The sequence below is a fragment of the Prinia subflava genome, chromosome 2 (genome assembly GCF_021018805.1).
Source record: "Prinia subflava isolate CZ2003 ecotype Zambia chromosome 2, Cam_Psub_1.2, whole genome shotgun sequence".
NCBI lineage: Eukaryota > Metazoa > Chordata > Aves > Passeriformes > Cisticolidae > Prinia > Prinia subflava.
This window is the reverse complement of record NC_086248.1, coordinates 24,870,455-24,891,964: the sequence shown is the minus strand read 5'-3', so window position 1 is coordinate 24,891,964 and position 21,510 is coordinate 24,870,455. Positions and strand designations below refer to the sequence as shown.

The following is a 21,510-nucleotide window of genomic DNA, read 5'->3' as shown; positions in this document are numbered from 1 at the left end:
CCCAGTATTTTAATGCTTCTTTCAGGGGAGCTGGATTCTTCAGGAGTGGCTGCCCTATCAGCCAACGCCACGCTAAGCTCTTGCCTCAGGGCCAGTGACCAGACTGAAAACAGCCAAAACTGGACCGAACATCTCACTTTGCATGTCAGGTGGAGCAATGTGTGACTATTCCAACACTTAATCTAAACACTAGGCGAGTTTGGGGGATTTCTTTAAGCAATAGAGGTAAAGTTTCGGTGTAACTTTGGAAAGGAAGCCTACACTGATTGCTGTATGAGCCGGGGCGCTGGCGTGCGGGCGCGGTCACAGCGCTGCTTCCCTGCCCGCGTTTCCCGCGGGCCGGAGCGGGGCCGGCCGCTCCCCCGGCGCTCCGGAGCGGGCTGGGCGGAGCGATGGCACCGCCGGGCGGGCGGCGGAGCCTCCCCGCCGCCTGCCCTCGCCAGCCCTGCGCGGCACCGAGCGAGGAGCGAGGGCGGCAGAGGAGATAAGGAGGGAGGGGAGCCCGGGGCGAGCCCCCGAGCGGCGCTGCGGGTGTGGGCCGGCTGCTCGCAGATGTTTGCTGAGGAGCGAACGGGGCGTTCCTGGCGGCTGCGGCGGGGCCAGCCGGGCGCTGGGCGGGACGCGCCGGCGCTGCTCGGCGGGGATTTCCCTCCCTCGGCTCCCGAGCAGCTGCGGCTCAGAAATGAGGAGGAGGCGAGGGCAGCCCGCTAGCTGGAGCTTGTAGTCGGGACCTGCCGAATGTAAACCTGCCGTGCCTTCGGGGAACGCGCCGCGCTTGCTCGGCTCTGCAGCTGCCTTAAAGAGCTCTCCGGGACGGCATCGGGAGAACCGGGCTGAAACATTCCTCTTCCGACGGTCTGCTCGAGGGACGCATTGGCTTGGCTGCTGGAAAGTGATGTTTTCCTGTGGGACTTGTGGAGGCACCACGAACAAGCCAGTTACGAGAGGAGGATAAGCTGCCTTTCAGATCAAGGTTATTTATAGCTACTGCCAAAAAAGTAAAGGGCTGTTTTATTATTCTTACTGTTCTGGATTTAACTTATTTCCCCCCAACTCCCAGGATTTTCTCCGTGCCTTGGTCAGGACCGTACAAGCCACTGTGGATTCTGTCTTTTTAAGCTGCCACACCATGTTTTATTTATAAAAGAGATGGGACCCTGCAAGCCAGCTAAATGGATTACAGTTAAGCAGTCATGTACAGAAGATAATGTACTGCCTTCTGTAACACTTGTTCATTGGAAGGCTTATTTGGGAGATTTCAGATACAGATTCTAACCTGGAAAAATAAATGAAGCCTTCCACCGAATGTTTGACATATTTGGCTACTGCTGGTTTCTGCTATAATTTGTTTTTCTGTGACATTGGGACATTTCTGTTACTTTCTTACTGAAGCACTTTATATTTTGGGGGTGGGAAACCTCATATCCAGGTAAAGTCAAATTTAAACGGATGCACTGATTATGAATGACCTCAGCCACTTAGTATCTTATGATGAATATTTTTGTATCTATGCATCTTATGCTAAGGGCAAGTTTACTATTTCTTCAGATTGCTAGTGTTTTTTAAATGTTTGCCCTGAATCTGTGAAAACGGAGGTATACTTGTGTGAATACTTTCAACATGGGGAAGCCACTTAGCAGGCCAGACTGTCTACGTCAGAATCCTCCATGTGTTGGCAAAGGGGAAGAAGATGAAGATCTAAATATTGAAGACTGCTACGTTCCCCAGAGGTCTATCTATGACACTGTGCGGCTGAATGAACAGATTGATTCAGGCTCCAAGGGCAGCCTCTCTTCGAGGCATTTCACAGACCGGACCTTACCCTACAGTCACAGAACACTGGACATCAGTACTTTGTGCTCCAATGGTGCTCTTACTTCTTCCAGTGTTTTTGAGCTCCGAAGCCGTGAAGCTAACAAGTTGGATGAAAAAATGATCTTTGATGCTCTTAAACTGAACAGCGATATAATTCGGACAGCTGGGTTGCCCAAAGCGAAGTCTCACACCGAAAAGAAGGAGCACAGACGATCGTGGAGAATGCTTGTTCCACCCAGCTTCCCAGATTACACTAATAGAAGTGAAAGCTCCTGTAATGAAACTGCTGATCTGTCAGAGGCGGCTAGACTAGGCAAATGCAAATGGGGTACGAATTCTCTAACCTCGGAAGAGGATGATTCTGGTTTATGCAGCCCTCCAACAGAGAGGGAAGATAAACAAGATACACCATTAGCAGGGGAGCAAGCTCAATCACAAAGTCTGTCTTCTGCAGAAGATATCCATGTAGTAGGTCAGTTCAGACCGTATATCCCAGCAGTTTGCAGAGAGCAGCAAACCCCACTGCTTGCAAGCATGAGTGTCCCTGTCAAGGAGAACGGCAGATTGGCTTTGCATGACATTTTACCCTCTGGAAAAGTAAAAGAAAACAATGCTGAGAGTGATCAGGAAGAGATGGAGGGGAAATACTCTCACTTACAAGGTTTCAAAGGGAAAATTCTGTCATATGAAGATCCTCTTCAAGGTGATGGAAGAAGTATTACCCCTGACAAAAATGAAGTGGAAAATGCATATGAAGTTCATGGAAAAACTAAAATACAAGTCACAACAGTAGAGGAGGATTTTGTGGATGATGTATCTCCTCATGTAGATGTTTATTACACTAATGCTGCTGTAAATACTAGCGACTTGGATTTTGAAAAATATGAAATTTTATCTGATACGGAGGAATGCAGTGTAGCATGTACAGGCCCAAATGAAATGGCATTTTCTGTTCAAGAGCTTGAATTAGATAGTACAGTAAACTGCCCAAAAGCTTTCCCAGAGAGAAATAAAGGCAATATCTGGACTACTGGCATCCAAGACACCTTGGATACAGTCTGCAATGGCCTCTTGTCCAACAAGGTAATTAGAAAAAAAAATCCATAGATTTGTGAAATAGTTTTGATATTACTGTAAAGACATTTGTTTAAAACTCTTAAGTTTTGCCATTATTTCAAAACCTTAACTTTAAAAAGATTATTAATTGGGCAGATGCAGCGATCAGTGTCATTTGCGTAGCACACACGGGGTGTCCAAAAATAGGTGAAATGGTCCGTATGGGAGGTGAACTGGGGGCAGAGTCTGGGGGGTGGTTGTTACTCCAGCTGTTCTGGGCAGGGTTGCCATTGCCCAGCCGGTGCCCCTTACTCCTGCCGTGGAGTGCCCCCTCCGCGGAGTGCCCTCTCCGGGGGTGCCCCCTCCGTGCTCCGTGCTGCGCTGGGCGCGCTCGCAGGCAATGCCATTCAAGGGCAGCGCCGGCCCATGTGTTCAGCCTGAGCAGCCTTACTCATCAAGGTACAAGCAGCAGTATCAGATGGTTGTGGTTTCCAAAGCAGGCAGATTAAAGGCTCACCGCCTCTTCTGAAAGCTGCCTTTTGCATTTGCGTGCCAGAAAGCAGATCTGACCTTACGGTAGTATTTTACAAGCACAGGATCTTGCAGTGCTTTGTGAGTGGTGGATGAGGTAAGAGAGTAAGGGAAGCTTTGTAATAAGGAAAGGGTGTTTGTCGGGTCTGTAATTTTTTTCTTCCCACTCTGGTTGAAATCTGAGATACTTCAAGCTTTGTTGCTGAGTTGTTCTGGTAAACTTTGGCCTCAGCAATAATTGTAATTTATTTTAAGCTTGTCTCCACAAAGAATGTGTGCATTTTTAAAGGGCAGATTATGGAGATCAGTCCCCTCTGTGGTAGGACATTGTTCTCAAAAGATGAGACTTTATGGCACATAAAAGAAGAATTTGTTATTGGTTCTGTGTTGAAATATTATTCTGCCTCCTCCTTACCCTACAGTCAAGAAACACACAAGCATTTTCCTTCTTCTAGGAGCAAGCCAACACATTGTGTGCTCTCAGTTTTCATGTAACCACAGTCTTAGAGATTTTAGGGTGGTTTTTTTGTCTGTAGGAACAAATCTCTTAGGGATGCTTAATTTATGTTACCCCTCATGTTTAGTGTATTTGCTGTAGCTTCTAGATTAACTTGTCAAGCTGGTGCAAGTGTGCTCAGCCACCTGAGGTCTGCAGCTTTAAAAGCAATCACTTGCCACAGTGTGTTTGGTGCAAAAGAGGAGAGTTGCTGATACATTCAGAGTGATCTCTGCTTTTCAGGATGCTAAGAAAGGTTGCTTTGAATGCACTAAGTGTACACCAAAACTGTTACTGAATGCTGCTATAGAAATTGAAGGATTTAGGGTCAAAAGTTGAGCATTCTTTAGCATTGTTTATTCATTGCTTATTTTTCACTGGCCTGTGTAATTAATTCAGGGGCTTCAGGCCATTTTCTGATCTCATTGACACTTGTGTCAGTGCAGCTTAATGCTGCTGAATACAAATGGAGATTTACATTGCTGTTGCTAATGGTAATAATCTAGCTCTGCAAAAGCCTAAATACCTGCAAGAGTAAAATAAAGCAAACACAAAACTGCTCAAACTGCTGTTGGGCACTCAAAGCCTTGGCAATTTGCAAGAGTATCCTTTCAATGGAAGCTCATTTTTCTGGGTGTCTGCCGGGATACTGTTTCAGCAGCATCTGTAGTGCCTCCTCCTCATTTGCTCCCATTATAATCGCCTAAACCGATCTTAAAATATCTCTTCATTCACTGTTTCTTTGACTTACTACTTTGGCTTTGGGCCTAATTTGGAAAAAATGCCCACTTGTCTCTTTTGGCCTGGGCCATTTTTTGTTAGATTTTATAGACAGATAATTAAACAGGTGAGTTTCTCCAGTCTTTTTAAAATTTTTTTTCCCCTCTATCAGAAATTTTCTTTTTTACCCCCCCAAAACTTCACCGCCTCTCTTTTCCTCTATCCCTTTCCTTCCTATCTAAAACTACTCATGGAAATGTATGCAATTTCCCCCTCTATGATGTATTGAATTTACTCTGTTTAGATTGAGTCTATTCTGTTTAGATTTATTAATGCTTTTTTAGGAAGGTCCTGACAAGGAATGGCTTCCTTTCTTCTAGACAACAGTTTTAAGCAATGTTTTTGTTGCATACTGTCATGTAAACACCAGACGCATTTTATAACAAAAGTTACCATGTTTCATGTCTGTCTTGGGTTTCAACTGCAGGTATTCCAGAAAGAAGAAATTGAACCCTTACAAGTAAAACAACAGGAAGTAAATTGGTTGGGTCAGGGCCTTATTCAGAGTGCTGCTAAAAGTACCAACACAGAAAACCTTGAACACGACCTTGAAGATGTCAACACCCGATGGAAGACTCTTAATAAGAAGGTTATTTTCTTATATACTATCCTGCTTTTGTTGTGTTCTGCCTTTTGATTATTTGTTTGCTGATGTCTTTCCAAATACAGGAAATTAAATACCCACTAAGGATATGAATTGTATTTTCTTTACACATACACTTTGTTTGTAATTCCAAGGATAAGATTTATATTGCTAATAGCCAGAGGTGTTCCTGTCATTTATAAGGTTTTGCCAAACTTTCTCAAGGTCTGTGCTGGATTTTTATTCAAGAAAGACTCACGGAATCATGAACTGGTTGGGGTTGGAAGGACGTCCCTGGAGATCCAGTCCCACTTTCAGTCTTTGTTTGCATGTTTTTTCACTTTGTTGTGCTTGCTCACATACACTGCTGCACCTGTACAGTGCACAGAGCAATGATACAGCCCAGCTTTGTGTAACTGGTGCAATGTTTCCTTTAGAGCACCTTAAGGATTGTATTGCTTGAGGCATCAGAAAGCACCACTGCTTTGAAAAACTGGCTGTAGATGTTCTGTACTTTTCACAAGTCTTCCTTCAACAGTAGCTGCTGTTGGAAAATGGAAATAGTGAGCAGTAAAAATGGTGCTCATCTTTTTTTGCTCTCTTTCTGAAAGAGTGATGCAGCAGAACCAGAGACACCTACAGTTCACATATTTGCCTTTTCTTTTCCTACTTTTATTTCTCATTGATGGCATTATTGGGCCTTTTTAAGAACTGCTACTTTGATATCCTGGCTCATTCTTTCTATAAGGAAAATAAAGACCATCTGAAATGCAAACATCCCATCAGTATATTTCATAATACTGTAGTGATATAAATCAGGAGTAACTTGTAAGAAATTACGAGAGCAGGCTGATTTGCTGGGAGTCAGTCTGTTCTTTTCATTGGATATCTGCAGCCCCAAGAGATTCGTGATGAATTGTGACATAGTGCTGTTATGAATAGTTACAAAACCAAGAGTATTTGTTAGTGATATTGACAGATGTTCTACAGATTTTGACTAATTATTTCACAGAAGTAAGATGAATCTGTGAGATCCTGTACTGTTTTCTCAGGTTGCCCAGCGTGCTGCGCAATTGCAGGAAGCCCTCCTCCACTGTGGGAGATTTCAGGATGCCCTTGAATCTCTGCTTAGCTGGCTCATTGATACAGAAGATCTTGTGGCTAATCAGAAACCACCATCTGCTGAATTCAAAGTTGTCAAGGCCCAAATACAAGAACAGAAGGTAAATGAAATGGTTTCAGAATCTCTCTACTTCCACTGGATCAATGAGAATAAATTCCCAGTCTTTGGCTAAGCAGATATCTGTTCAAATGTATTATATTACACTGGGGTGTGCTGAGGTGTTTAAAGAAGCCATCTGTTGAAAACTCAAGACTTTGTCCAGGGCTGGGAGAAGTGCTCATCTTCTTGGATATAAGACAGAGTGATACTGTGCAATCTGAGCTCTGGTTAGAATAATTAACATTATCTGGAAAGCATGTTAAAGATTCAGTGGGAAAAAAGAAAGCATAAAATCCAGTATTTGGCCATTTGAAAGGTAGGAAATTAAACCTAGTAAGTTTTCACTCTAATACTACCAAGATAAGATTGTGGATTACAGACTTAAATACTTGGCTCTTGATCATCATGTGATCATTGTTGGTAATTAGTTGGAATCCCATTGGGAAGTGGCCTGTGCTAATGTTGAAACTCAGTGTCATCAACTTTGGTGTATTTTAATAGTGGTTATAGAAAAAAGAATGATCGTGTAGCTGATAAAACATACAATTCATACAGTTGGACTGTGTGGCCCAGTGCCACCCAAGGATTTAATATAAAGTTATGGCCAGTACAGGTTGTCTTCTTGGGATACCTGCAATGGCAAAATGTTACTGTTACCAAAGGCACCTAGGGAATAGAGGAAGGAAGGACTGTATACAGAGGCACATTTTACTCTTCATTGAGAAGCTAATGTACTACACTAGATTGGTGAACTCAGTTGTATCTCATGTAAGTGATGAATTGATTAGACTATAGTTTTAGTATCTTTTTTCCCATTTCTGTGTACTCGAATTACCAACTGTGATGCTGAATCTGGAAGGGCATGCAGTTTTCCCATAGATGTTCCTATAAAATATAACTTAATTCTAAATAGCTGGGTTCCCTCAAGGGTGTTATGTAGAACTTTTTCCTCTGTGTATTCACTTTCTGGGCTGCCACTCATCCTTACCTCGGAGAAACCAAGGTTGTTGTTTGGGCTTCGTGAACCTCCATTGTTCTTAGGAAAACAATTAAAAAAGTAAAATGAGCCTTTGTTGGTCAGGAAAGAGGTTGATGTGTGTGTTATGTGCATCTCTTTGGTTAGCTTTGTTCACATTTTTATCACAATATAGGCATTGTGGTTTCGTTTTTTTGGGGTTTTTTTCTGTTTTATCGGCTTTTCAAGAAGTCTGCTGTTGTTACATTTGCATTATTGCAATATTTCCTTAATGGTGCTTGATTGCTTTCTCTGTAGCTTCTGCAGAGGCTGCTGGATGACCGCAAGCCCACCGTGGAGGCAATCAAGCGCGAAGGGGAGAAAATCGCGGAGTCGGCAGAGGCTGCTGACAGAGTGAAAATCCTGAAACAGCTGAGTTTCCTGGATAGTCGATGGGATGCCTTGCTCAGTAAAGCTGAAACGAGGTACTTGAAATTCTTTCATGGATTTGAAAAATGTGGACATAGCTTGTGATAGATGTTTGGAAGCAGCATGTGGAACTCTATGCTGTGAAGCGCTATCGTGCTTTTGACTGCATGATGTCTTAGTGTCTTGGTGTTGATGTAATGGGTTCTCTGAGGAAAAAGTGAAGGAAAGTGACCTAAAGAGACCAAAAGCTCTTTAAAGAACATTTAGTCTAAGATGTGATAATCTGCTAGGATTAACTACATATGCATCTTCTTAATATTTTATCTCTGTAAATTAATTAGAATGCAAGTGTTTTGAGGCAAAAACCTCTTTTGCAATAGAATCAAGTGCAAATTTTACACCTAACAAATAAGTGACATTCTGTTGGAACTTCAAAGTCTTGAAATGCTGCTGCAAAGAAGGGGCACTCAATTCCTTTTTTTTTTTTTTTAATATCATCTACATAATTAGTTTCTGCAACTTAGAGGTCACCATGTCAGTTGCAGATGCATGCAAGGTGCTGAGCTCTCTTATTTTTCAAGAAAAAAAGGACCCTTAAAGTATACAGATACATATATTCTAGCAACACAGAAAACCTTATCTCTTAAAAGATATTGAGGTCCACTTCAAGTTCCAATTGAAAAAAAATCGAACAAAATCCATGCACACAGTATCTGTGTTTACACAGACTTACACTTATGAGTTGTTGTCAATGTATAAAATATCTGTAAACTTATGAACTGTAAAGTGTCTTTGAAGAAATCTGTGTTGAAAGGGTCACTGAACATGTTTTCTGAGTGGAGATTTGAGAAGGACAGTCTTTTTCAGAGTAGAGAGAAGAGTGCATAAAACAGCTTGGAAAAAGGCCTATAATTGAGAGTAAGAGAGGAATTGGGAAGTTGAATTAAAATTTAAAGTGCCCAGTGAAGCTTTACCGTGAAGAACAAATGGTTGTGTTGGTACTTAAAGTAGCATTGAGCTCACCTCACCTCTGCTGTCTCCTATCCCTTCTGGTAGCCTCTCTTTAGCTGAACCTGTTTTATTACCTCATACTAATAATAGGATTATTTAATTAGTCAACCACTAATAGACCATTATTTCCTTTTTTTTTTTCTTTTTTATTGAAGGAATCTGACTCATTAGCTGGGGTAAATGTTAATGTCATGTTTAATTTAATAATATACTCCCAGTCTGGTGATATCTAATTACAAATGAAATTGCAGCTTTTTCCAAGCCATCCATTAGCTGCAAGCTTGTTTCCATTGTTCTTTGGCTGGTCTCTAGAAATGAAGAAGGAATTTGAGGATGGTTTTGACAACTATGTAGAGTACCCCACAGAGTGTTCCATGGCTAAGTATGTCAAGTCTGCCTTCTTTATAAGCCTTGGAAAGCACATATAAATGTAGCTTTTGTCTGGAACGAGATCCTAATTTAAAAAACGTTATTGTGATGTTTTCATGTAGAACAAATCTCTCCTAAAAGTCTGCTTGAATGACATTTGTTCAGTACTGCTTGTAAAGAAGACTTGGCTGTAATCAAGAGTCTTTTCTGACATCTGATGATCTGAACCAGAAATGTTTCAGATACTGCTTTTCTGTTCTGGAGGTCAAGTCTCTGTGCGTTATTAATGTTGTCTCACTAACTTCATTGAGAGTTTTTATCCAGGACAAGAGATGCAAATTTAGAACCAAATAATTTTGTTGTCACCACTGAAAAAATGTTTAAAGATATTTTACAACACTGAGGAAGCATGACAGTATGTTCTGGTTCAGTAAAGCCTTTGGCTAACTTTAAAATATGTATAATAGTCAAGAGAATGTAGCCTTATGCTTTAAGACTACTGCACACTAGAGAACAATCTTAACTGGGTATAAAACAATGTTTTGCTGAATGGAGTGCTAGATTATTTTTAGCAAAAAGTATATGAATAAAGTGATATTATTTTTATTTTCAAAACCAGTGTTTTTGGTTTCAAAACCAAATGCCTTGGAGGTGTTTGTTTTTAATTTTATTTGATTTTTACTTTACCTTGCTTTTCATTAAGTATCATGGATATATGTCTGCTTCTTTTGGTGACTGGCTCTTATAACGAGATTGAATTATTTCTGGGGTGTTTTCCCAAGAATTCAAGGGACTTTTTTCTTTATTAAAACTGTTTGCCACTTACCCCATCACAGAAGATAACCATTCCCTGGGTGCATTGACAGGAACCGCCAGCTGGAGGGCATCTTGGTGGTAGCACAGCAGTTCCATGAAGCTCTGGAGCCCCTGGTGGAGTGGCTGACAAGCACAGAGAAGAGGCTTGCAAATGCAGAGCCTATTGGAACACAGGCCTCCAAACTGCAGCAGCAAATTGCTCAGCATAAAGTAAGATACAAACCACTCACTTGCTTTGGTCGTTCTTTTTGGATGCTTCTATAAAACATAACACAACTGGCAAAGCTGCTGCACCATTCTCATTTTACCATACTGTTTCATTTTTTCCCCCTGTAATTTAAGTTTTATATATTTATGTTGGCAATATGTCCTTTTTTGTTCAATTTTTATTTCATTCCACTTACATTTATTTTACGTTTTTCTGATTTTCTTTTTCATTATTCTTCACTATTTAAAATAAAATATAGGCCCTAGAAGATGATGTCCTAGCTCACAATAAGAGTTTACATCAGGCCACTAGTGCTGGTCAGTCTCTAAAGACTATGAGCTCCAGGGAAGATAAAGATGTGGTGCAGGAAAAGCTAGATTCTGCTCAGGCACGGTACATTGAAATTCAAGAGAAGAGCAACAGCAGGTCTGAACTTCTCCAGCAAGCTTACAGCAATGCTCAGATTTTTGGGGAGGACGAAGTTGAATTGATGAACTGGCTGAATGAAATCCATGATAAACTGAACAAATTGTCAGTCCAAGATTGCAACACAGAATTGCTTGAGAAGCAGCACTCTGAACTACTGGTATTTTGATTTCTGTTCATTTCTTATTTAATTCATGTTTTTAATTTGATTTATATCCCCATACATCATTTATTTTCATTAAGATACTTTGTTAAAAATGTCAATGTACTTAGTCTAAATAAAAATAATTTTTTTTTTAGATCTGTGCTAACATAAATGACCTTTATTCATAGGATCTTCAGGAAGAGATTCTTCTTAGAAAACAAAATGTTGATTTGGCTATACAAAATGGCTTAGAGCTTCTTAAGCAAACAACAGGTGAGAACTTACATAAATCTGTAATTTGTCATACTTTTTTTTTTTTCTTGTACTTGTAGGTTCCTAAGAAAATCAAAGTGGAACTTGTAAATATGGTTCATATTTACTGGCTAAAGCAATCATAGTTGTTTATTGTAATAAGGTTTGAGGTCAAGCTAGGTTATGTTTTGGGGCCAATTTTACTTTTAATGTAAGTGAGCAAAAGACCTTTTATGGCTGTAGAGAATTTGGCCCTTGAATCCTTTTATTATTTTTAGTGGAAAATTATTTTAGTGAACCTTCATTCCATTCCTAATAGTGAGTTATGGACATTACTCATAATGGAGGCTCTTTGGCAGTGGACACAGTAAATTCCCTGCAAGCATCCACAGATGAACAAATATTAGACTACCTGTTACTGCAAGGGGAAAACTTCTGCCATGGGAACTAATACTGTGGGAAAAGCTGCATTCCAGTTCTGTACAATGTGTCTGTGCTGTAGCTCAACATCTGTCCAGATTTCCAGGACTTGTAAAGTTCTTGAACCCCTTGACACGTATGTTTGTGCAGGTATTGTCCTTTTTTGTTCCAAGCTGTGACATTACACATATTCTATGACAAAATCTCAACATTTCTAATATTATGGCTAATAAATTGCAATGCATTGTTTTTCTTTTAGCCTTTTGAGTTGTGTTTCAAATGGACAGCAATGAGGGTGAACTGTGATGTCAAAATCTGCTGTAATTGAAAGTCTAGTTAGTAATATGTAGATTTTTTTGTTGGTGTTGTTCTTTACATTTTTGGTAACACTTTTATATCTTTTATTTCACCTTTATAAGAAGTATTATTAATTTAGGGGGAATTTTTTATAAGAACATTTCTGTTTAAAATTGGATTTAACTCCTCACTTTGTAATAGTTTAGTAAAGCAGAAAAAAACCATAAGGACCGATCCTAAACTGAGGTAAACTTTGTAGCTCTGAGGGCTGTAGTGATGGTAGGATAATTTACAGCAGTTGAGGATTGGCCTTGTCACCTTGTTTGGATTATTTTATAAATTAAATACTGAGTTTTCTCTAATATATGGAGTTGGGGATTTTAGGTTTTTTGGGGTTTTTTTTTGTTTTTAATATTTGTGATCATGGGAAATAACATTCCTTTAATATTTTAGGTGATGAAGTTGTAATTGTTCAAGATAAACTGGAAGGCATTAAAGCAAGATACAAAGACATTACAAAATTAAGTTCTGATGTATCCAAGACTTTAGAGCAGGCTCTGCAGCTTGCACGCCAACTGCACTCAACTCATGAGAAGCTCTGCAAATGGCTTGATGAAGTAGAGATGGAGCTACTCTCATATGAAACTCAAATACCAAAGGGTGAAGAATTAAGCCGAGTACAAGAAAGACAAAAAGTAGGTTTTAGAACCTGTGAATTATTTACTGTTCTGTGATTTGGCAAGGTTTTGTGTTAATTTTTGCTTGATATGAAATAATTTTTGAATAACTAATTTTGACATCTGATCATTTAACTAAATATAACAATAGTTAATAATCCAACTTTTTTTTTCCAGAGACTGTTATAATCACCTATGAAATTGAGGTTTATTTTTAGCACAAGAGAAGCACAACATTTTCATTTTATTCAAGGAGCTACGTAAGACTGGGAAACTTCATAAGCTGTCAAACAAAGTTATTTTAGTTCTTTAGCTGTGGCATGGATAAAATCTTGTAAAGTGTCAGCATTTTAAACAGATATTACTAATTTAACAAGATTTATTTCAAAAGAAAAAATGTAGTGTAAGCTGTATGGTATGGAAAATGTTGAGGGTGGAAGCTTAAAAAAATTCTGTTAAATTTCTCCAGTAGATGGGGAGTTCTCTACAGGTAAAAACTCATTCCTTTGTGTGAATATGTGCTTGAAATTTAATCCAGTCATTGCAGAAGTCATTTGAATTAATCATATTTTGTTATATTGCCTGCTGATTTCATTTGCTGATGACTTAGTTCCTTATGGAGTTGCAGTTCACAATCACCCATTCGTTTTATTCTCTTTGGATGCTTCATGAAGTACTAACAATTCTTAGAAAATATTCAGACAATCATACTGAATGGAGAAGTATATTTAGGTTAGAGTCTGTGGAAAATTCCCTTGAGAATCACCTACCTTTCTGTCAAACACTCACAGTATCAAAAAGCTAATACATTTTAGCTGAAAATCAGTATTCTAATTTAGCCCTTTGGTTTGTGTGGAAAACATTTCAGTTCTAGACTCGTGGAGTAGTTGAAAGAATGAAAAAACTGCAAACTGTGCATGTTCCGTTCATATACTGCCATGTTTAAATGGTTTCATTGTTTTGAATGGCCTTTTACAGGAACTGAAGAAAGAAGCAAAGAACAACAAAGGCTTAGTGGACACTCTGAATGAAGTTGGCAGTGCCTTCCTGGAGCTGGTGCCATGGAGGGCCAGAGAGGGGCTGGACAAGATGATAACGGAGGACAACGAGCGTTACAGATTAGTGAGTGACACCATCTCTCAGAAGGTGGATGAGATTGATGCTGCCATCCTGAGATCCCAGCAGGTACTGAAAACTTTTCTTTGGACAGTAACAGTCTCTGGCCGTGTGTACTTAAACAAAAGCTGTCTTTTAATAATGTTGCCAAAAGTTTTGTTAGCTTGAGCAACAAAAGGCCCATTTGAATGAAATGGGATTCCAGTGTTAAAACATGAATGCCAGAAATCTGTTACTCTGTTATAGTTGTCTCCCTTTTTGTAGATACAAACAATATTATTTTATCTAAAATTGCTGTTACTATCCTGTGGCTCCTTAAGTTGGAGTTTGTTTAAAAACTGAATGGCCCATGTCTTTCGTACATTGTGTTGTGTTAAGTAAAATATGGTCCAAGATCCTGAGCCGCCTTTTCTGGATGTGACACTGACATTGCTAGGTTGGACACACCTTTTAGCATCACTGATTGTCTAGCTCCTCTGCACATTAGACAATTAAAAGCTGGATGACCTTGTTCAAGGATTTAAAGAACACTGCTTTTATTAATATCTACTATGCTTTTCTTCTTGGGGCCCAAAATCCGAGTTATTTAATATGTGGAGGTTTCTGTATGTGCACAGAAGTATATATGGATACACTCTGAGAAACGGACTCGAATTTTGTCACTAAGTAGTGTCATATTTAAGCCAGCTTATAAATGCATTGTGGAAACACAGTTTTCCAGTTCAGGCATAAAAATATTGGTGGAGATTTCTCCTTTTGCAATGTAGTTCCCATTAACTGTTGTAACAGCACAAGGAGAAAGCATGTGTGATAATTTCAAAATTTGCTAAAAGCTGACTAAAAGAGACTGACAGTAATTCAGATTTTCTTCTAAGTGAGCCTAAAAATAACTACAGGTTTCTTTTTAAGGGGTTTGCTAGTTAGTATCTTCTTGTCTCATTAACCTAATCCTTAAAAATGAAGGGTGATTTTTATTTTTTTTAATGAGTGATAAAGTGAGATAGGAGATTATATATTGGCTCTCCTTCAGATTTTCTGAATTCCATGAGTATGTTGCATCCTCTAGCATAAGTTGAACAGTTTCAGGTCCTGACATGAAAAGTCCAGAGCTGCTATTCCACCAGCTGATGTTGCAAGGGCACGTTGCACTCTCATCCTGCATACCCCTAACCTCCACGTCAGCCAACCCACATCATCACAATAAGCTCCTATACCCCTATCCTGTGATAAGTTTCAGGTGGCTTAATATGCTTCCAGCAAAGGATAAGATACTTCCCATTTATCTGTGCAAAATAAAAAATAAGTTGTGCCCTGTGGCAACTTGTTGAAGTGCCTATACTATTAAGAAGTTTTGGGTGGAGGACAAAGCTGCTGAGAATACAAGGCTTTGGTAGGAGTAAGTGTGGGTTTCGTGCGAGATGTTCCTGGACCAAAGTGAGGAATGCAGCAAGAAACACAGATAATTAGGCAGAATAGCTTCGTGTTGTGAATGGAAGCTGGAAGAATAAAAGACAAATGCAGTGCCCAGGGTTTTTAACTACCTGGGCAAAATGGTCCCAGACTGATAATAGAGATAAATTCAGCTGCAGGTTTTAGTCTTCATTTCTCAAGATTGAAGTCCTTGGTGGGGTCCTATAGTGAAGGAGTCCTATGTAGAAACACAAGGTCATATTCTACTCTGGGCTTACTTGTTCTTCACTCAAAAGCAGCCATAGAGAATGCTTTAGAAAGCATTCATGGAGAAAATCACAGCATCATCAGATTTGGAAATCAATCATCCCTGATCAGAAGAAAATGTACCACAATGAACTATGCTTGGTTAAACTGGATGGGGATTAAGTAGACAATTTTAGAGTGACTCAAAGTGTAGCTCAGGGCTCATAAGTAACTGCCATGTATAATGGGAAGAGAAATTTCAAATTTTGGATGCAGAGAGTGCCAATTTTATGTGTTTTATTCCTTAATGTTGTTTTTAAGCATCACAAATTGGAAATCCTATATCTTCAGCAAACCGAGGGTTCTTCCCTTCCTCAGTGCTACTTAACTTAGGAGTTTCAGCGTCATGCCTTGATTTCCATTTAATATTTCCTCAATATTACTTACATACCCATGAATATTTGGTATCAGGAAGTCACACTGCAGTTAGTTTGTACATCTAACACATTTGAAATAATCTCCTCCATTTCTGTCATAAATAGATTGATTTCTGAAAACCTTGATTGTGAACCGTAGTTTCTAAAGCCAGGATTTAACTACCACTGGTGCATGTGCTTCATGCTAATGTTTACAGAACTGATTATTTCAGAACATACCTTTCTAGTAGGATGTCACAATATTTAGGACAAGTCTTACTTTCTGTTACTTTAAATGAGAAATGACATATAGTGAAAAAGAATGTGCTGCTCTTTCATATAACAAATGGGTTATAAAGACTGAGAAAGATTGACTCATAAAGAACGAAATCTCAGAACTGTTTCTTTCATTCTGTGAGACTCATGATTAACCACTGAGAAAATTCTGAGTTAGTGACTTTAGTGACTAAAGGGAATTCCAGTTATATTAAGGAACAGGACTATTATGGACTACAGCCATAAAGGCGCAGACCAGCATATTTTAAAGACGAGTGTGACTGAGAGTGTTCAGAAGAAGATTTCTGAAGAAAGTGTGGGCATCAACAGCACAAGTAGCAGCTTCTGACCTAAAACATCCTGACAGACTTCCACAATAACTCAGGGTTATATTAAGCTTCGGTTAATTTTTGAGAGGGGGCAGAGTTTTAACAAATTCAATAAATAAATTCTTAGCAGTTTCTTCAGTGTGCATCTGATACATCACGTGTAATATTTCTCTATGGCTTAGGCTCAGAGGTGCCCTGATTGTGTACTGCAACATGTGTGTGCTAAGATGCATGCCTATGAACTTGATCTGAAGAGCGAATGTATGATTATTTATTTATTTTCAATTTGGTCTCACATTTCAGAAGACTTAGATCCCCACATCCTTCTTTTTATGCTTTTCTTTGCAAATTAGTAAGAAACAGATCCTCTTGTTACATTAGTGCTTTTAGGGAATTTCTGAAACTTAGATGTTTACTAATTGTAGTCAGAAGTTAATCTTTTAGGAAAAGGACTGGCTATATCCAAATGCTCAAAAAACCCCTTTTGCATTTAATCTGAGGCCTAGATTTGGGTGAAATCCTGTCTTCTCTAAATTCAGTGAGGTTTTTGTGCTAACTTAGTTGAACTGTGATTGTTTAGCCTTGATCATTTCATACCAAAGCAGCTCTTCAGATTAACAGGGTAACATCAAACAACCGTGTCTCAGGATAATTACAACATTAGCTGTAATAATAAACAGAGATGAAAAAGCCATGTAAAAGTAGAATAAAACAAAAACAAGCAGTCTAGTTAAAACTCTGAGATTATAACAGTTCTTATGACTGTTAGAACACTGTAGGCTTTGGAAAAGCGTGTTTGCTTCTGTTGCTTTGTCATGCTTATGAATTAAGTTGCTTGTATTACAATCCCCCAGAACCATTTTGGGCATTGTATTTCATTTATATAAAAACCTCAAATGGAAAATGGGCTGCTGTCTTTCTAAAAACTCAAAAATATACTGTTTAATCTTCTTTAAAATTTTTGACACTATTATTCTAATTTCATATCTGTAGAACTGCTGAACTAATTCTTGTCTCCTTCATTTAGTTTGATCAAGCAGCTGATGCTGAACTTGCCTGGATTGCAGAAACAGAAAAGAAACTGATGTCTCTGGGTGATATTAGGCTTGAGCAAGACCAGACCACTGCTCAGCTGCAAGTTCAAAAGGTAAAAGAAATGCATTTCCAACTGTCATGTTAATTATTGGCCGGCACACTCTCCATCTAGAAAATGTACTGGCATGATTTAATTTTCAGTCCATCATAATTAATGCACTTCAAAACCAGCTTTTGCTCCAAATACTTTTTTTTTTAAAGTTACTATTCTAACCAATTTTTATTCTGTTTCAAGGCTTTTACCATGGAGATTTTAAGGCACAAAGATACTATAGATGAACTTGTTAAATCTGGGGATAAGATTATGAAAACATGCACTGAAGAAGAGAAACAGATGATTAAGGTAAAGTTCCTTAAATTGCAGCTACAGTGTTAGATATTCTGACAGTGTATAAGTAGAAGGATTCCTAGTGTCTTTTTTAAAATACTAATGAAAAAACAGTAATTACTGTCACTTCCTGTCTGAGGATTGTAGTGCTAGAGGAAACGCTGTTGTGTGTTGTTCTCCTTCCTCCAGGATGTTGAAAGAACAAACGCTGCGTACTTGCTTCTTTGCCTGACACTAATTTGGAGCCCCATTTATCATCTTCATCCATAGTAAATAGTATTTTAGCCTATAGATGGTTGAGGGAAGAGGTGTTAGTCATCTGGGTTGATGTGTGGGATCTGGCAGTTTATCTTCCAAGTTCTTTTGGTCAGTGATGCTCTGGACATGAGCATTTCTGGACCAAATTCAACAGCTCTGCACCTCAGTGTGAATCTTTACTTTCATTTCTGCTGATTTCCATGTCAGACCTTGCTTGCCAAGATTATCCCATCCTGTCACAGCCCATGAAAGGCATTCTTATGATTTTGTTTATTACACACAGACACCGAGAGCCCAGTGTCAGGGCTGCAAACATGTAGCAATGGATTTTTCATGTTGACATTTAGGAAGGAGTGGTTGTGGGGTTGGGATTTTTTTCCTAAATTACAGTGAAGCTGGATATGTTGTATAGATCAGTCCTTCCAATCCTTGAAAAACAATGCTTCAGTAATTGTGTTCTGCTGCAGGATCTCTGAATAAATTTGATTTGCTCTTAAGTGAATTTAAAGTAGATGAGATGTTCTGTCTATGAAACTGTAGTCATAAGGCAGAACAGTTTTGTGTGAGTCTCTACTAAATATTTTTATTTGTCAAAAATACTGTATATCTGTGTGTTAAGGTTATGTTCTGTCCTCTGGATAGCATCTCTATACTTAATTTACATGCAAGACATAACAAATGAAAAGATAGCTTCTTCTGCCAAAAAAAAAAAAAAAAAAAAGAGCTTCTTCATATTCAAAGTCTTGCTTGTAGTTTTTCCAAGGCTAGGATTTATGTGCATTGTCACATATAATATTTCATAAACATGATAACACGGGCAGTTTTCCACAGGAAAAATATAGCTAGTATAGCTAGTTGATCCTTTCCTTTATTATCATACGCCTCAAAATATTACATTTGTAATGTATAAGCCTTATAGTTCTATCACTATTATCTATGTTCTTAATGGCAATACATTCACATTAAGTCATGTATGCTGACCTGGAAAATAATGTTTCATGGTTTCCTGTTGTGAGTTTGTAAATGACAGTCACAACAGTATATCCTACTATCTTGCCAGAGTGGAAAAGAAAACCCCACCAAAAAAACCACCAAACCAAACTAAACATCCCAAGAGATTTTGTGTATTGTTCATCTTGCTTTGATTCAGAAATGCTATGGAAAACTTAGTTTCTGCCAAGTATCACTGAAGATAAGTGTCTGCAGTGAGGAAGCTGGGCTAAGATCTGCAGTCAGATCATTTGCAGCTTGACCAGAAGCTCTGTGAATAAAGTGTGATTTGTAAATATCAGTATTGTTAAATGTGTTCTAATGATTTTGCAAGTACTCTGCCAAATTCTGATCTCCCTCTTTGTTGGTTCTGTCCACCTTAAACAATGGTACTGTAGAAACATCTGAACTGTAATTTTATTCACTGGGAATTGGTGCTATAATTATCAAATGTTTGGGAATGAAGGTGAGACACATGGAAAAACGTACTTTTAAAAAATTAATATTATTTTACAGAAAAAAATTGAAAGCCTCTTACAGAAATATGATGCAGTCTGTCAAATGAACTCCGAGAGAAACCTCCAGCTGGAACGGGCTCAGTCCCTGGTTAACCAGTTCTGGGAGACTTATGAAGAGCTTTGGCCGTGGTTGACTGAAACAGAAATGGTCATCTCTCAGCTTCCTGCACCAGCCCTTGAATATGAAACACTGAAGCAACAACAAGAAGAACACAGGGTAAGTGTTTTGCCAGTTTTGAAAAAGAAAGTGTTAAAAGCCAGGAAGTAGTTTGTTTAGATCTTTGGAGTACTCTTCAAAATTCTTAAAACCAAAGGAGATACTCTTCTGTTGAAAAAATAATTAAAATAATAATACAGAGTATATACATTTTCAGTCGTGTATTAATTGTTTACCAAACTGCATGTAAGCAGGAGTCCCTGGGGAAGTCAGCAAGTGATGTGTAAGCATAAAAGAGGGGTAAAGGGTTATAATTGCCGTTGTACTGAGAGAACTGAACACATAAAAATTATGACTTAAGAAGCATGTTTAAAAGTACACATTAATGTCAGTATTGGAACAAACCAAAACAGAAACAGAAAGAACAGATATGGGATGTTGGAGCAAGAAACAAAAAGGAGGTACAGTCTATATACAGATATGGGCATATGTATGTTGTACATCATTATGTATGTCTATAGTGTTGTAGACTGGCCACTGTGTGGGTTCTCTTATATGGATATTTACTCAGTTTGGATAAAATTATTGAGATGTTTCCTAGGTGACTGCTAGTATCACATGGAATCAGATGCATTCCACTGAGGTTAAAAACGTGCATGTTTTGGTAGAGGCAAAACCTGTATGGCCAATGGAGATACCTGTTTCTCTTTGCTAAGCATGGAGTAACAAGTGTTTGTTTTTTTTTTTTTTTAATTTTAGCTGTCTCAATTAAGTGACTCAAGTTAGATAGCATGAACCCTGGCTTCAAAGTCTTGTTTACTTTGAGACCAGCTAATGAAATGTGCCACTCTTATGCACTGGTAAACACCAGGTTCACTCATTTGTCTTCCTATTATGTCCAGAATGAACAAACATATTCTGTTCAGACTAGCTATATAACATAAGCTTTACAAACTGCCTTGATTAGTCACCATGAACCATATCATGCTTGCTTTACTTGCATGATTGTTCCTCATGTACTTTAATCATGCTGCTTCTATGAGAAGCCTTTCAGATGAGCTTCTATTTTTGCATTTTCCCTGGGCTATGCCATTAGCTGAGATTTGTTTGTTAAATAGAAGATTGATGTCAGGCACTTTTAACACGTAATCTACTCTGAAACACTTGTTTGCTAGAATTGTTTACCCAACAGTAGATCATGGAGAAGAGCAAATCTATTAAAAAGAAGAAGAAAAAAAGTAGTTCTCAATGTGAATGAGAACCTAATGTTTCTGCTCTGATCTATTTACTGATGACTATCTTTGTTCCAAGTTGTAGAATTCATAGTTGATTCTTTGTGAGTAACATGAAATTAGTTTAGTTTGAAATGAGCTGTTGGCAGAGTATTAGCATAAGGTTTAGACCCAGAAATGTGCACTTCTGTGGCCTTCTGTCAAGTCATCTCTTTGTGCTCAAAAATAAACCACACAAAATTATTTTCTAAAAATTTTCAAACTGTTCCTATAATCTCCTTTTCCTCCTCTAAGCTAATCAACATTGCTTTTCTTGTGGTAAGGTGTACAAATTGAATTACATTCAGAGTAAGTAGTTAGAATCGAGGGAGTTATTTTCATTTCTGTTTTGTCATTGGGGGACTGGAGAGTTGTGTCACGGTCTTCCCAGTCTCCTCAACGTCTCCTCTTCTGGGGAGGAGCAAGGAAGAAAGCCATCATCTGGATTCCTTTTTAAGGGAAGGACTGTAGTTCAAGAGGAGAACTTATTTACACTGGGACTGATACAGGCTCTTTTCTGGGTCTTCATTAATTTAAACAAACTCTCAGCTGGGAGGAGCAGTGCATGTACCTCTCATGTTCCTGCACTGGAGCTATTGGATAGAAACATAT

At 38.7% G+C, this 21,510-nt stretch overlaps 1 protein-coding gene across 4 annotated transcripts in view; it reads left to right on the top strand.

The window, feature by feature from the left end:
* The window catches only part of DST (dystonin), a 293,083-nt gene that overhangs the window by 223,352 nt on the left and 48,221 nt on the right, over positions 1-21,510 (top strand). For all 4 annotated transcript variants that reach the window (XM_063389398.1, XM_063389397.1, XM_063389401.1 and 1 more), the window contains 11 exons: positions 5,106-5,267; positions 6,314-6,484; positions 7,757-7,923; positions 10,114-10,273; positions 10,531-10,857; positions 11,031-11,115; positions 12,265-12,506; positions 13,467-13,673; positions 17,309-17,428; positions 17,612-17,719; positions 19,469-19,687. In XM_063389398.1, the coding sequence (XP_063245468.1) occupies positions 5,106-5,267; positions 6,314-6,484; positions 7,757-7,923; positions 10,114-10,273; positions 10,531-10,857; positions 11,031-11,115; positions 12,265-12,506; positions 13,467-13,673; positions 17,309-17,428; positions 17,612-17,719; positions 19,469-19,687 (1,968 nt within the window). The remainder of the gene's footprint in view (positions 1-5,105; positions 5,268-6,313; positions 6,485-7,756; positions 7,924-10,113; positions 10,274-10,530; positions 10,858-11,030; positions 11,116-12,264; positions 12,507-13,466; positions 13,674-17,308; positions 17,429-17,611; positions 17,720-19,468; positions 19,688-21,510) is intronic.